This window comes from Tachyglossus aculeatus, chromosome X1 (genome assembly GCF_015852505.1).
Source record: "Tachyglossus aculeatus isolate mTacAcu1 chromosome X1, mTacAcu1.pri, whole genome shotgun sequence".
Taxonomy (NCBI): domain Eukaryota; kingdom Metazoa; phylum Chordata; class Mammalia; order Monotremata; family Tachyglossidae; genus Tachyglossus; species Tachyglossus aculeatus.
This window is the reverse complement of record NC_052101.1, coordinates 95,520,495-95,535,950: the sequence shown is the minus strand read 5'-3', so window position 1 is coordinate 95,535,950 and position 15,456 is coordinate 95,520,495. Positions and strand designations below refer to the sequence as shown.

Sequence of the window (15,456 nt, the reverse complement as noted above, 5' to 3'; positions counted from 1 at the left end):
TGGTAGAAGTGATCGTGGAAATGAGGGTCAGGCCAAAGGAGCAGGGCAACAGTGGATGCAAAAAAAGGTAAAGCTGCTTAGTGGCTGCGGCTTCCCCTGCTGCTGTGGCATTCTGGTATCGGGGGGTAGAGGGAGAGACGTGTATGTTTCTCTTTGCATTTCAGCAATCAATCAATCAATCGTATTTATTGAGCGCTTACTATGTGCAGAGCACTGTACTAAGCAAACCTCTCCCTGTCGCTTTCCTTGTCTCTTTCCTGCTGGCCCTAATCTCAGATCACTAGTCCCACCCCATTGGAGCTTCCTCCATTTGGTTCTTCAGAAAATAGGGTCACTTTAGCATCTGTTTGGGTTTTTTTCCTTTCAGCGTCAATTTTTGTGTGGAGAGGTTAAGGATTCTAATGTGCACGGTAATTATAATTAAAGATAAATTCCCTGGATCAGCTAGCACCTCACATTATATTGGCAGCGTAGCTCAGTGGAAAGAGCACAGGCTTTGGAGTCAGAGGTCATGGGTTCAAATCCCGGCTCTGCCTAGTGTCAGCTGTGTGACTCTGGGCAAGTCACTTCACTTCTCTGGGCCTCAGTTACCTCATCTGTAAAATGGGGATTAAGATTGTGAGCCCCCCATGGGACAACCTGATCACCTTGTGACCTCCCCAGCGCTTAGAACAGTGCTTTGCACATAGTAAGCGCTTAATAAATGCCATTGTTATTATTGGCAAACTTTTTCCCTGTATGAATAGTTTGTGTGGTTTCTAAGAAAAATAAAGCCAGCTAACTCAGACTGCAAAAATAATAAACAATTGTATTGCCACTAGTCTTAAGTGCTTTCAACTCAAATATTTGATCTCTTTATGGTAGCGAGTGCCCACTTCTAAATTTTGTTCACTTGGATGTAATGATCCCATCTCGATCCTGTCGGTCCTACCTTTATAACGTCGTGAAAATCCGCCCTTTCCTCTCCACCCAAACCGCTACCACGTTAATACATATCCACTCATCCTATCCCACCTGGATTACTGCATCCGCCTCCTTGCTGATCTCCCAGCCTCCTGTCTCTCCCCACTCCATCCATTTCTCAGTCAGCCTCACTGTAGCTAATATTTTCCCACCTAGTAGCCAGAAAAGAACACAAGGGCAGTTGCCCTAATCCCACTCGTGTGTCCTTTCTCAAGTGACTCAGATTTCTTTAAGTCTTTCCTTAAGAAGTCCATCCTTGGGATTTGGATTTTTCTTTTCTAAATCCCAGAGCGGTGCTACTGCCCTAGACCTGGGACCGATTAAGATGTACCGGGGTTTCCTCGTCTCCAGTCTTTCCATCCCATAACTTGAGGTTCTGCCCGTGTGTGAAGAAGTTGGGGAAGGGGGCACAGGTGTCACATAGTACAACCCCACCACGTTTAGTGCGCTTAGTGGCTTCCATCCTCACATCTTCTGCTCAGAAAGCCGTGGCCTAGTGGAAAGAGCGTGGGCCTGGTTGTCAGAGGACCTGGGTTCTAATCCTGGCTCTGCTACTTGCTTGCTGCGTGGCCTTGGGCAAGTCACTTAACCTCTCTGGGCCTCAGTTTCTTCAGCTGTAAAATGGGGGTTCCGTGCCCCCTCCTAGTTAGACTCTGAGCTCCATGTGGGATGGGGACTGTGTCCAACCCAACGTGTATCTACCCCAGCATTTAGAACAGCAACTGACATATAATAGGTGCTGAACAAATACCATAATAGTACTAATACAGTTTGTCAAACATCCTTTTTTTGACAATCTGAATGTGTGGTAGTCCGGAACTTCGTTTCGTATCCTTTAATGGAAAGATAGTCCCCTTGTAGCCTTAAGAGAATAAATGCTGAGTTAAAATTATTAAGCTGGCTGCTTTCCCGTATTCGGGTGCTAAAATATTTTATTATTTGAATAATCTGCCATATCCATGGAAAATAGAGTTAAGTGGTTTTGAGATGGTAAGATGATTTCATTATCATACCACCATCATAATAGCAGACTGCAAATAAGAAATCACTCTCTAAACACAGTGGATTTAGTAGTGATCTGGGCTTAATCTACATTTAAAGGAAAGCCCGGTGTGTTTCCTTTACAAATATTCACATCCAGGATTTATCAATCAATCAATCAATCGTATTTATTGAGCGCTTACTGTGTGCAGAGCACTGTACTAAGCTCTTGGGAAGTACAAGTTGGATTTATAAATGAACTCTATAAATTATGGGGGTAGATATGAACAACCGCCCCCACCCCCCCCATCACCACCAGGTCTATACAACATTCTGTATATCCTAATGAATCGAGGTGATGATCAAGAAAGACGGGTAACTAAAGATCCGATAGCATTTTTTTGAATGCCAGTCATTAAAATACTTCTAAAAAACAGCCTCCTGGGCTTCTTCAGTAACTAGATGCTACCCCAGCATCTAAAGGAAACAACCAATGTGCAGTATGTACAGCGGATCTACTGTACAGTGGTTTTGATGAGCAGTGACTATCAAAAAAAAAATCTAACAAAGCCATGAACCAGTATCCAGTGCTCCTGAACTCCGGCTTGTGTAGCCCTCTTGGAATTTCTACTTTGTCAAGCACTGGGATTGGGTGATGGCAAGTGTCTAATGAAGGAAAACTCAACATGTATTAATAAGATGTAGCAGCTAATGAGGCGATAGAATGGGTAATTAAAGGATGTACTGCGTTGCTGGAGATTACACCAGTAGCTGTTTGTTAGGAAGTGAATCAGTATAGTGTTATGCATATGAACCAAATAATGTGCTAGAAAATATCTGTTTTAGGATATGTTGGGACACAGCAGTGATTAACAGATCAGTAAATTGTGCTTGTAGAGCAGATATTTGACTGGTTATCATAAACTTAAATGAGTCTGGTTCTCCCAGTGGCTAGTTATTTCCTGTTGTTGTAAATTAAGCCCTTTGGGCTGACTGTTTTATGCATCGATGCAGTATATGAACAGTCTTTGTAGAAACAGCCATTGGTCTCAAAAAAAATCGATGCTCTTTCCAAGTGCCCAATTTACTAGGCATCAACCAAGTGGCAGGAATTAAAATAAATATTGCGGATCTGGTAGACAAACTGAAACGAACACGAACAATTAGGGACGTGCAGTGGTCCATCCTTAAATGCTAGGATGGACGATGAGGAGGATCGCCGTCACACGGCTCTTCCAAGCCTGCTGCTGCCACTGACCGAATACTTGACTGGATGGGGACTATTGGTCTCTCTGGATGGCCTTGCTTGTGCTCTTATTGAGATGCAGCAAAATAAAGCCAGTTAGAAGTGATGGATGAGTCCTTCTACAGGCCACTACTGTGCGAAGTTGAGGATTTCAACATATTGCTGGTGCCGGTTCAAACGATGATATTTCTGAATGCTAACAGTATGATAAGGGAATCCTTTTACTGAACAATAAGCAGTTAGAATTTTGGTAAATGCATTATGATTTGTGGTAGAATAATCTGTGGATCCTAATAAAAATGGCTTAGGTGTGATCTTAGGGCGAATATATTTGCAGGGAGAGATGTGTATTACAATGACATTCAAAGCCATGGAATGCCTGAGCTGCCCAAACTGGAAAATGTAATAATAATAATAATGGCATTGTTAAGCCCTTACTATGTACCAAGCACTGTTCTAAGCACTGGGTGGGGGGGTGGGGAGGTACAAGGTAATCAGGTTGGCCCACATGGGGCTCACACTTTTAATCCCCATTTTACAGGTGAGGTAACTGAGGCACAGAGAAGTTAAGTGACTTGCCCAAAGTCACAGTTGACAAGTGGCAGAACTGGGATTAGAACCCATGACCTGACTCCCAAATCCATGCTCTTTCCACCGAGCCACGCTGCTTCTCACGCATAAGCCAAGTGACCTCGTATTGTAGATTTTTGTTTCATCTTTTAGTTGGTAGTGCTCAGGTAATAGAAGTGTTTATTTTCAGTGGTTAATTTGGTGTCATTTAAGTGACTGTAAATTCACTTGTGCAGTTGAAAATAATTCCATAACTTTGGTAAATTGATAAAAGTGCTTTTGTCTCCCCCACCCCAATCCTACAGGGTGAAAAAGCAGACAGCTTTTACATTGTGGAGTCTGGTGAAGTGAAAATCTTGATTAAAAGCAAGGTGAGTTTGCATATGTTAACCCCGTGTTAGAAATCATTCCCTAGAATTGAAAGTGTTGCGGGGGGCCTAGCCTCTTGGTAATTCCTGCAACTGCTTTAAGTTACTGATTGATACTCACTGTTTTTCCTTTCTTGGGTATGAAGGCCATCTTTGGTAGCCGGGAGATGAGTTAATAAATTCATCTGAATAGTGGGACTGAAGCAAGGAATACTTCAGTTGCATTTTTTTCGTACCTTGTAGGAATTGGATTTCTTCACCCAGTACTCACTCCACCTTCTTTCAAAAATATGACTATTCAGCAAGGAATGATTTAAAAATAGACAACAGTACTGAGAATTAACCAATTGATGGTATTTACTGAACAGTTACCGTGTGCAGAGCACTGTTAAGCACTTGGGAAAGGACAGTACAATAGAGTTGGTAGGCAGGATCCCCGCCCTCAAGGAGTCCAGAGGGGGAGACGGACATTAAAAGAAATTTACAGATAGGGGATATGGCAGAGTGTAAGGATATAAGTACTGCAGAACTGAAGGTGGGGTGTATATAAAGTTCTTAAGGGGTACAGAGAGCTAAGTGCATAGGTGATGTAGAGGGGAGGGCTGTTGGGGGAAATGAGGGCTTAGTCGGGGATGGCCTTTTGGAGGAGATGATGTGATTTTCGGAGGGCTTTGAAAGCGGGGAGAGTGGTGGTCTGTCGGATATGAAGGGGGAGGGAGTGCTGGGCCAGAGGCAGGATGGGGGAGATCAAGGTTCAGAGAGTAGGTTGGCAGGGGAGCAAAGCGTGCATGCTGGGTTGTAATAGTCGACCACCAAGGTAAAGTAGGAAAGGGAGAGCTGATTGCCTTAAAACCGACGGTAAGGAGTTTCTGATTGATGCTGAGGTGGAAGCGCTTAATACAGTGCTCTGCACACCGTAAGTGCTCAATAAATACGACTGAATGAATGAATGGAAGGTCAACCACTGGAGGATTTTGAGGAGTGGGGAGATGTGGACTCCTCTTGGAGGAGTTGTGATTTTCGGGGGGCTTTGAAAGCAGGGACAGTGGTGGTCTGTCGGATATGAAGGGGGAGGGAGTGCCGGGCCAGAGATAGAATGGGGGCTAGGTGTGGGCAGCGGAATAGGGGAGATCAAGGTTCAGAGAGTCCTCTCCGCTCCGCTAGTTTGCACCCATTTAAATTGAGAATTTTCAGCTTTATTAACATCCCACCCTCAGCCCCACAGCACTTACGTACATAGCCATAATTTATTTATATTAAGGTCCTCCTCCCCCTGTAGACAGCTTATTCATCATCAGTCGTATTTATTGAGCGCTTACTATGTGCAGAGCACTGTACTAAACGCTTGGGAAGTACAAATTGGCAACATATAGAGACAGTCCCTACCCAACAGTGGACTCACAGTCTCAAAGATCTGAAAGTCTAAAATATATAAAAGATCTCACAGTCTAAAAGCTTATTGTGGGCAGGGCAACTCTTGCATTGTACTCTCCCAAGTACTTAGTACAGTGCTCTGCACAGAGTACAGGCTTAATAAATACCACTGATTGTTTGATCATACAAGTTAGCAAGGTGATGGATGTAAAGGAATTTGTCTAGCTGCCCGTAATTTATAGTAGTGGCTAGCCATTTAGAGTTACTTTGAGTAATGGAGGGCCAGGTAATTTGGTTCCTTAGTCAAAAAGATCATTGTTATGATAGTTTCTGGTAATCCAAGGTTTTTCCAAGTATAGCAAAGACTAAGTAATGTGTTTATGGAAGGCGTTTATACAGCAGTAGCAGAAACCCCCTGACTGCCCCCAGGGATCCCACCACCGCCCACCCCATCCCTCGCTCCTGCCCATCTCCTTCATCATCATCATCAATCGTATTTATTGAGCGTTTACTGTGCGCAGAGCACTGTACTAAGCGCTTGGGAAGTACAAGTTGGCAACATATAACTCTGGCAACATACCTCCTTGTGGATGATCCTTCTACCCCAGCCCCTTCTGCTGCTGGAGTCTCTCCCTAGAAGCTGGGGTCTGCTGATCTCTTCTCCCCAAGATCGCTGTCCTGCATTGCAGCATTGCAGCCCGTTTTGTTTCTGAATGCAGTATTGTATTAAATGCGCCAAGTTTTGGTTTGCTTTCTGCCTTTCATCCAGGCGGAGACCTAACTCGATAACGTCTGCATCTAGGGCAAGTTCTACCAATTTCGGCCCAAAGTGCCCTGCTCTGTATGTTTCCACTCCCTCTCCCCCACCCTCCACCCTGTATTCATAGGGGATCAGTCAATCAGACAGTTGCGTTTATTGAGCACTTCTTGTGCGCGGGGCACTGTACTAAAAGCTTGGGAGAGTACCACACAACAATATAAGGCATATTTCCTGCCCACAGCGAGCTTACAGTCTAGAGAGGGAAGGAGACGTTAATATGAGTAAATAAATTACGGAGATGTACCTAAGGGCTGTGGGGCTGAGGGTGGGGGTGGCGAAAAAAGGAAGCAAGTCAGAGTGACTCAAAAGGGAGTGGGAAAAGAGGAAATGAGGGCGTAGTCAGGGAAGGCCTCTTGGAGGAGATGTGTCTTCAATAAGGCTTGCTCAGGGGGTTGCATAACTAGGGAAAGAAGAGGAGCAGCCTCCATTTTACTCCTGGGTTGCCCAGGTTTATACATCTCCCCTCCTCCCCACAGCATCCTTAGAAGGGGAAAGAAGGGTCAGTCTTTGGGATTGAAGCTCACTCCCTGGGTCCAGAGAGGATTCCTGAGGGCGAGGGAGCAGTCCAGAAGCCCCACGATCAGTGTGGCTCTAGCTCTATGACCCTCTTTGTACTTTCCGATGTCTACCAACAACTAGCTCCCGAGGTGCCTTTGTCCCATAATGGGAGGCGGGTAGGTCAGGAAGGAAAGGGGAAGATGAGGTGTGCAGGGTGAGGGTGACCTTCTGAAATCACCCTTCCTCCAGGAGGACTTCCCCTAATTTCTCCTCTCACTACCCTAATAATAATAATAATGATGGTATTTGTTAAGCGCTTACTATGTGCCAAGCACTGGGGGAGATACGAGGTTATCAGGGTGTCCCATGTGGGGCTCACAGTCTTAATCCCCATTTTACAGATGAGGTAACTGAGGCCCAGAGAAGTTAAGTGACTTGGCCAAAGTCACACAGCTGACAAGTGGCGGAGCCGGGATTAGAACCCACGACCTCTGACTACCAAGCCCGGGCTGTTTCTACTAAGCCGCACCGCTGCAATTTCAGCACTTCGGTGCCACCTAAGCATGCTCCGAATTAACTTCCAAAGAGCCAAGTGAAACGTTATTCCTTTCTTATAGGGTGTCTCGAAGGTCAGTAGGCAGAGAGGCAGGTCAACCTGAAAGGGAGTTTCAAAAGTGAAGGATTGTTACTGTTCCTTCGAAATTCAGGCCAGGGGCCATTAGTAAGACAGTTGTAACATCCCAGTGACTTGAGACGTTACGTAAGTTGGTGGGGGGGAAAAAGAATCAGCTTTCATAACTTCAGCTTGAATAAATTGCTAGCCAGGGCAGCTTGCAGAACACAGGTGTAACTGTGTAAGGTGACTAAATGCTGGATAATTAGTATGTGCAGAACGCTGATGTCTGAAAAGTATACCAGTAGCAAATATGAAAATGTGAGCTAAAAATAAGGTTCTTTTTCTGATGCAGACAATGACCGTTAAAGAAGGAAACCAGGAAGTGGAGATTGCACGGTGTCGTAAAGGACAGTACTTTGGAGAGCTTGCTCTTGTCACCAACAAACCCAGAGCAGCGTCTGCTTATGCCGTCGGAGATGTCAAATGCCTAGGTAAAGTTTCTTCTTTATGCTCTCTCTCTCTTTTTCTCTCTCCCCAGCTCCACCACCACCACCAAACAATGGTTCCCCCTTCAGTTTTCTTCTTTCTTTCATTCATTCATTCAGTTGTATTTATTGAGGGCTTAATGTGTGCAGAGCACTGTACTAAGCACTTGGAAAGTACAGTTCAGCAACAGAGACAGTCCCTGCTCACAACGGGTTCACAGTCTAGAAGTCTTTCACTACTGTCTATCGGCCTCTAGGCAGGGAGTCTTCTCACAAAGTCAAAGTTTGTAGTAGACATCTTAAACACCAAAGGACAGTGTCTGAAGAGGTGACCTTTTTGGTTATTCCTTCAACTTCTCTCCCCCACCTCCCCCATCTTTTTCTTCCACTTTCTTCTCTTGTTTGCCCATCTCTCTCTCTTCCATGTCTTTCCTTTCTGTCCTGTGTTCTTTCCTTTTTGACTCCTCCTCTGTCTCTGATCACTAATGCAGTTTTTCACCCTCTCTCCTTCCTGATGCTATTCTTTCTCCACTTGGACTCCTCATATTCGCACCCAAACCCTGTCTTCCCCCTGACTTTCCCATCACCTTACGCCACACCACCATCCTCCCTGCCTCACAAGCCCATAAGCTTGGCGTTATCCTTGACTCATCTCTCTCATTCAACGCACATATTCAATCTCTCTGTTCTAAATCCTGTCCAACCTTCACAACATCACCAAAACCCGCCCTTTCCTCGTCATCCAAACTGCTACCGCATTAATCCAAGCACTTATCCTATCCCGCCTTGATGACTGCATCAGCCTCCTCTCTGATCCCCCCGTCTCCTGTCTGTCCCGACTTCAGTCCATACTTCACTCTGCTGCTTGGATTGTTTTTCTACAAAACCATTCAGTCCATTCCCCCACCTCTCAAGAACCTTCATTGTTGCCCATCCATCTCCACATCAAACAGAAATTCCGTACATTGGCTTTAAAGCATTTGATCGCCTTTCCCCCTCCTACGTCACCTCCCTGACTGCTACAGTCCAGTCCACCCACTTTGCTCCTCTAATGCCAACCTATTCACTCTTCCTCAATCTCACCTACCTGGATGCCGATCCCTTGCCCATGTCCCATCTTTGGCCTGGAACACCGTCCATCTCATATCCAACAGATGATTACTCTCCCCCCCTTCAAAGCCTTGTTAAAATCACATCTCTAAGAGGCTTTCCCCGACTAAGCCCTCATTTCCTCTTCTCCCCCTCCCTTCTGTGTCACCCTTGCATTTGGATTTGCACCCTTTATTCCCCCCTCCCTCGGCCCCACACACCTCATGTACATGTCTGTAATTTATATTAAGCTCATTTTGGGCAGGGAACGTGTCTACCAACTCTGTTGTAGTGTACTCTCCCAAGCGCTTAGTACAGTGCCGCACACAGTAAGCACTCAAATACAGTTGATAGATGGATGGATTCTTTCCTCTTTCTTCTTTCCTCCTCCTCCTCTCCGCTTCTTTCCTTTCTCTTCTACCTTTTCCTCCTCCCCTCTCCTTTTCATTTCCTCTCCTCTTCCTCCCACTCTTCTTCATTCTCTTCCATCTTCCGTCCTCCCTCCCTCCCTATCTCCCCACCTTCCAGCCCAGAAGTGTGTGGCTTGAGTAGAAAGGGATGAGCAGCACAGATATGGGAAAATGACACTACTAGGCAGAGCGTCCAAGCAGATGTAGACAAGATGGTTGACAAGAGATCAAGTAAGAGGGAGCTGTGGAAGCTTTCTATGGCTGAGATGGTGTGTAGGGGGAAGAGGAGATGCCACTCTGAGGATCAGAGTGGAGAAGCAGCGTGGCTTAGTGGAAAGAGCACGAGCTTGGGAGTCAGAGGTCTTGGGTTCTAATCCCGGCTCCACCACTTGTCAGCTGTGTGACTTTGGGCAAGTCACTTAACTTCTCTGTGCCTGTTACCTCATCTGTAAAATGGGGATTAAGACTGTGAGCCCCACCTGGGACAACCTGATAACCTTGTATCTCCCCCAGTGCTTAGACCAGTGCTTGGCACATAGTAAGCACTTAACAAATGCCACCATTATCATTATTATTATTATTGTAATTATTATTATTATCAGGAAATTTGGCTCAGAGGCTGTCTCTGAACTAATCATTTTGTACAAAGCGGAATGACAGAAGGTCAGTTTGGAAACCATACTGTACATGTGATAGTCTCCTCCTCGCTACCCCACTTCCGCAAACTAAAAACTTGGCCTCTCCCAAACCGTTACACCCTCATCTCTCTTGTTTACCAACTCGAATAGAGAAGAGCATTGGTTAGGCTTTCTACATGTCTAGCAAATAAATCAAAACTGATTTATAAAAAATAAATCTGAACTTTGGGGCCAGGGGGGACATTTATTTACCTGCGTAGTGATTGGTATGGGACCCACAGATGAATCATTATATAACCTTGGTGTTCAAGTTGAAACTTCTTTAGAGAAGCAGCACAGCCTAGTGGAAAGAGCACAGGCCTGGGAATCAGAGGACCTAGGTTCTAATCCCAGCTCTTCCACCTTTCTGCTGTGTGAACTTGGGAAAGTCACTTAACTTCTGTGCCTCAGTTCTCTCTTCTGCAAAATGGGGATTCAGTATCTGTTCTCCCTCCAACTTAGACTGTGAGCTCCATGTGAGACCTGATTATCTTGTATCTACCCCAGCATGTAGTACAGTGTTTGGCACATAGTAAGTGCTTAACAAAACCATTATTATTATTACCATTGCACCTGGCCACTTCCCTAATCTCACAATTATCAGCAGTTGATGCTTTTTTTTTCTCCGAGCTCTCACTTTTGTGTTTAACACTGTCCAGAAGAAAGAGAAGATCAAACCCTGTCCACAAAGGGCTTTGACAAGGGCATAGTATAACACACATTCTGACTAGCAGTTCAGTAGTCCAGAATCTGTGTATAGCTGAATTTGAAATCTGTAGAAACTCTGTCGACAGCAGTGCCATTTGAGTGGTTATAATGTTTGACCTGGAGACCATTTCTTCTTTGTGTGCTAATCATCTCTTTCTGTGCAGTTATGGATGTGCAAGCATTTGAGAGATTGCTGGGACCCTGCATGGACATTATGAAGAGAAATATAACGCATTATGAGGAGCAGCTGGTGGCAATGTTTGGTTCTAGCATGGACCTGGTGGATCCAGGCAACTAGGCACGCCATACCTCAGTGCCTTCTCAGTTCAACAAAGAAAAAGCCTCCTGTCAGCAACACAAAAACACAAAATAAAATGGACACTACGGAACAGTTATTGCTGCTGCTGTCGTCTCGGGCATTTTAGTAAACCATAATTAAGCCTCAGCACATATTGATGGGTAGAGGCTCAACCTGTGCCTCCACTTTGCTGCTGAAATTCCATTCTTAGACCTCTTTTCATGATTATTCTAACCCATCTTTCACTTCTTTGGTTCAGAATGGCAAGTCTCTCCTGCAGTTTAAGTGCCTGATGCAGAGTCCAAAGTAAAAAAGCTGTTAAGCCCGTTTCTTTCTCTTGCTGCTGCTGTTAGTGGCACTTCGAAACCAAAATTCAAATCTGTAGAAACTTTTCTATCGAGGCAGACTATCCCAGTTCCATCAGGGAGGAAGCTTCCCGCCGCCCCCCCCCCGCCCACCTTGTAGTCTCTTGGTCTCTTTCTCTGACGTGACTTCAGTTGATGTCAAAACCCGCTTTCAATTGTAGCATTTAGTTTTTAAATCGAAGGGTTGTAGGGATTTGAAATTGGCGAAGCTTTGGAGTGAGATGGTCCTGAGGCCTTTGTGCCATCTGCCGAAAGCGGCATGAATTACAGCTGATTGTAGGGGGGAAAGAAAAACGAAACAAAAAACCAGCCCATGGTGATTCTTAGACGCAGAAGAGCATTACAATAACAGGTTCCATAAGTTGACTTTTGTTTTGGAGAAGGTGAAAGGAAAGGGGGACGAGAAACAAGTTTGCTTTTTGAGCATTGTGTGGTTAGCAGAGATTCTTTTTCTTTTTTGTCGTTGCTTATTTCAGTGCAGTGCGTTTGATTGAATCGTGTTCTGATTTAGAGATTGCTAGGAGTATCTTCCTGAAGGACTTCCCTTGTTAAACTTCCGCTATCCCTTTCTTCCCTGCTTTCAGCGTCAGCAGGTGGGTAAGATACTGCCGAAAGGTTGACCTATTCCCTCTTGCGGAAGGAGCCCTTTCTACTATAGCTTTGCTGTTAAATGACAGGTTTTAAAACTCTATAAAAAGGAAAAAAAAAATTTTGTAACTTAAAAGGAAAAGTATTTCTGTACTCAAGGGAGACCCCCTCAATCTTACTCTTTTTGCAGTTCTCTTAGACGCAACTAGACAGTCCCAAATGTCAGCAGAATTGTGTAAAGGTTGCAGAGGTTGGCAGCGTTGAAGGTTTGAAGAATTCAAGAGAGGCTCTGCTAGTTGAGGTGTTTGGAGTTCTGATATTTTGGTTGTGGTTTCTGAGGGTCAGCTAGCCTGGGTGTGAAATCAAACACCTGTTCTATCTTTAACGTTTGTCAGGTAAAATTCTTGATGGAGCTGAGATTTCGTAATGAGGCATTAGGAGCCGTGTCACACAAAAGCGGTAACAGTTTTCTATTTCAAATATGGGGAGTTGAGGGGTCATTTAGGGGCCCTCTCCATTTTAAATTTTCATTTGACTCACAACACTCTGGAACTTCCCCAATTGCGGCTAATGATGTTGCTAGGACTGCCATTTGCAGGAAGACCGCTGTTGTTGGCACAATGTCAATATCCGAGAGGCGCGCAGCTATAACTTCGAGTAGTATTTTCTGACCAGAAGTGATTTCTTGTTCATTCACCTCTTCACCATTTCTGCTGTAGAAATTGGAAGCCAACTGAGAACTGGACAGGTGGCCTTGCCGTTGTAGCGATCTGAACTGTAACTGAGGCTTAATGAGCCAGAGATTCAGCACTGTGAAAGACCATTTGACGCTTGCAGTGTTCTTTTTCCAACTCCATTCTATTCCATAGTCAGTGTGGTGAATGTCATCCCCCAGATTCTGTTGAGCATCCGATGAACAAGCCAAAAGGCCACAAACAATGTGTGTCTGTTTCCCAGTGTCGTCACTTTGTAGTCACCAGTATAGAAGTGTAAAAGTTCTGGAACAGTAGCAGCTTCTTACAAGAAAAATGGGGAAATGTGGCCTTCTGAATGACGTGGATCTCTAAGAAGTCGTTGCCATCTATGGATTGCCCGAACAAGGCTTAAGAAAGTCACACCAAGCAGTCTAGAATCCGAGATCTTAAGCCAGTACCCGTATCCTTGGAGTTCTCCAGTGGCTCATGCTAGGGATCGACTCCTCCCAATAAGCTTTGGAAATTCCAAGGTGGCCAAAATGATCTCTCGGGTGCTCTTGCGCCCCAACATTTCACCGTGCCATACAGACTGGAGCCAAACAGGCTTTTAAGTCTTTCCGTTGACCTGATATGACTATTTAAAACCGCTTGCCGTATGGAGCTTTATACCTCCTTTTCGGCAAAATGATGGAACTGGATCGTAGCAAAGGGATTGGGGAACTTTGTTAGTGGCGAGAGTAAGATGACTCGGCTTGAGAATGACGAAGAGGTTGTTAGGAGGGGACATCACTGCCTCTGAATTTAAAACAGATGGGTCTTTGGGTACATTCACAATTTGGAGAGGTACAGGTAAAGGTCCGCTAGCCCAGTTTTAGTGTTTTCTAACTTACCCGAGGCCAGCAAAGCGGCTCCACTGATACTCTGCCGTGTTGCAGTGTCACTTTCACGGAGTTTGGTAGGTTCCGTGGTAGTCTGGAAGCAGAGAAAAGTGATCTTTTGAAATAAGTTGTATGAAAAGGTCTTGCGTGGTGCATTTTAGCCATGTTTTACTCATTTATTCTGGAAGAAGGGAGCCCCAGTTTAGGTTGGAGGCAGTAAAAGTGTGCTTTGAAAGTGGTATTAAGCAGGTGAGAAAGAACTGGTTTGGAGACAACAACTAACAGTATTCATCCTCAGCTTCCTATCCCAGCCACTTTCATTCTTTATCATTATTATTATTATTATCTTTATTATTATTTTAATCTCTTAATGTTTGTGTGGTTTGTTGGTTGTTTATTTTTTTTTTTTTTTTGATCCTTGCTCTATGTTCCGTAAAACTGCTGAGGATTCTAAGATCAGTATGGAGAGAGCTTTTCATATGAGAAAGTTAATGAAAGGACTCAGCAGCAAAGTGGTTAAAGAGATGGTGTCCTTGGGATTTGGAGGAATATCTGTCTTATTTCTGATTCTTTGCTTGTGATTGTTGTGAAATCAGTGAGAAGAGCTTTCAGTCGTCAGTAATGTCCTGGCGTATGGTATTTCTGTTTAATGTCACAGTACAGGTTTCACAATGTCCAAAAGCTGAATGCTGTCTCCTTTAAAAAAAAAAAGTGCAAATTTGCACAGAGAAAACAAACAAAAAAAAACCTTTCACTCTTTTTCAGTTAGTTGGGTTTGGAATTTTTGTTCTTGCCATGTGTTTGCAAACCAATCCTACCAAAATACAAACTGTTTTGAGTTTTTTCACTCCAGCTACCTTTTGTTATTCTTGCAATTATAACTGCTGAGTGTTTCAGTCAGTTTCAATAATATAGTTTGAATTTTGAGAGGTCTTTTGGTTTCATTTTACATGTTGTAGGGCTCTCGCTCTAAAATATAAGAGAAATGTAACCTTGTGAGAGAATTAACTAAAATAATCTACTTCATCTGTCTTGAGTTAGAGGGACTACCAATTTTTTCCTCCACTCCTTGTAATAAAACAATCTAATTAAGCATAAAGATGCTACCTCAAGACTAAAAGTGCTTTAAGAGTTTTTCATCTTTGAGAGTTCCATACACCCTGCTTGGAATTGTACTCTGTTGACTTTAAGAGTTAAATGTTTGTGGGGTTGTGGTTGTTTTTTTTTAATGATTCACTGGGAGATCCTTATATTTCGGCTCATTTGACCGTCGGATTTGACTCTCATAAAGGTGTATTATTAGAGAGTGATCAGCCTTGCATTGTAGTATTGAAAAAGCAGAACCTTATGTTAAAAATAACACCTGCCATAAACAAGCTTTTGGATTTAAATGGAAAGAAAAAGTAATCTAGGGTTTAGCTTCACTATTGGTTAATAAATGCTGACATGTTGTGTCTAGCCTTCCTGGTTCAAACTTGTGTGTGTGTGTGTGTGTGTGTGTGATTTATTAACTCATTTTAGAGGTTTGAGCCCTTAGTTTGTCCAGCTCATTTGCTCTCGGTGTTGGGGGAGTGCTCCTAAAAACAAAAAAAAAAAAGGAAGAATGTTCTCAGTCCAGGAAGACGTGCACTTCTGATGGAAAAGAGAAACTTTTGTCAGTACCACTGACATAAACTCATCTTGGTAATGCATCAGTTCTGGGCCAAAAGCCTGCAGTGTTCAGTTGTCCCACACTATGAGAGCAGCACATGAGTTATTTATTCCAGCACTGGTGATGGTTTGCCACTGTGGAAACACAGGACGGCCGTATATACTATCCTATCACGG

General features: G+C 44.1%; 1 protein-coding gene across 1 annotated transcript in view; it reads left to right on the top strand.

Annotated features, from left to right (window-relative positions):
* Nucleotides 1–15,103, top strand: part of PRKAR2A (protein kinase cAMP-dependent type II regulatory subunit alpha) — a 163,607-nt gene extending 148,504 nt beyond the window's left edge. The window contains 3 exon segments of the mRNA XM_038772105.1: nt 4,066–4,131; nt 7,789–7,927; nt 10,970–15,103. Coding sequence (XP_038628033.1) covers nt 4,066–4,131; nt 7,789–7,927; nt 10,970–11,103 — 339 coding nt within the window. The 3' untranslated portion in view covers nt 11,104–15,103.
* Nucleotides 15,104–15,456: the final 353 nt, after the last annotated feature.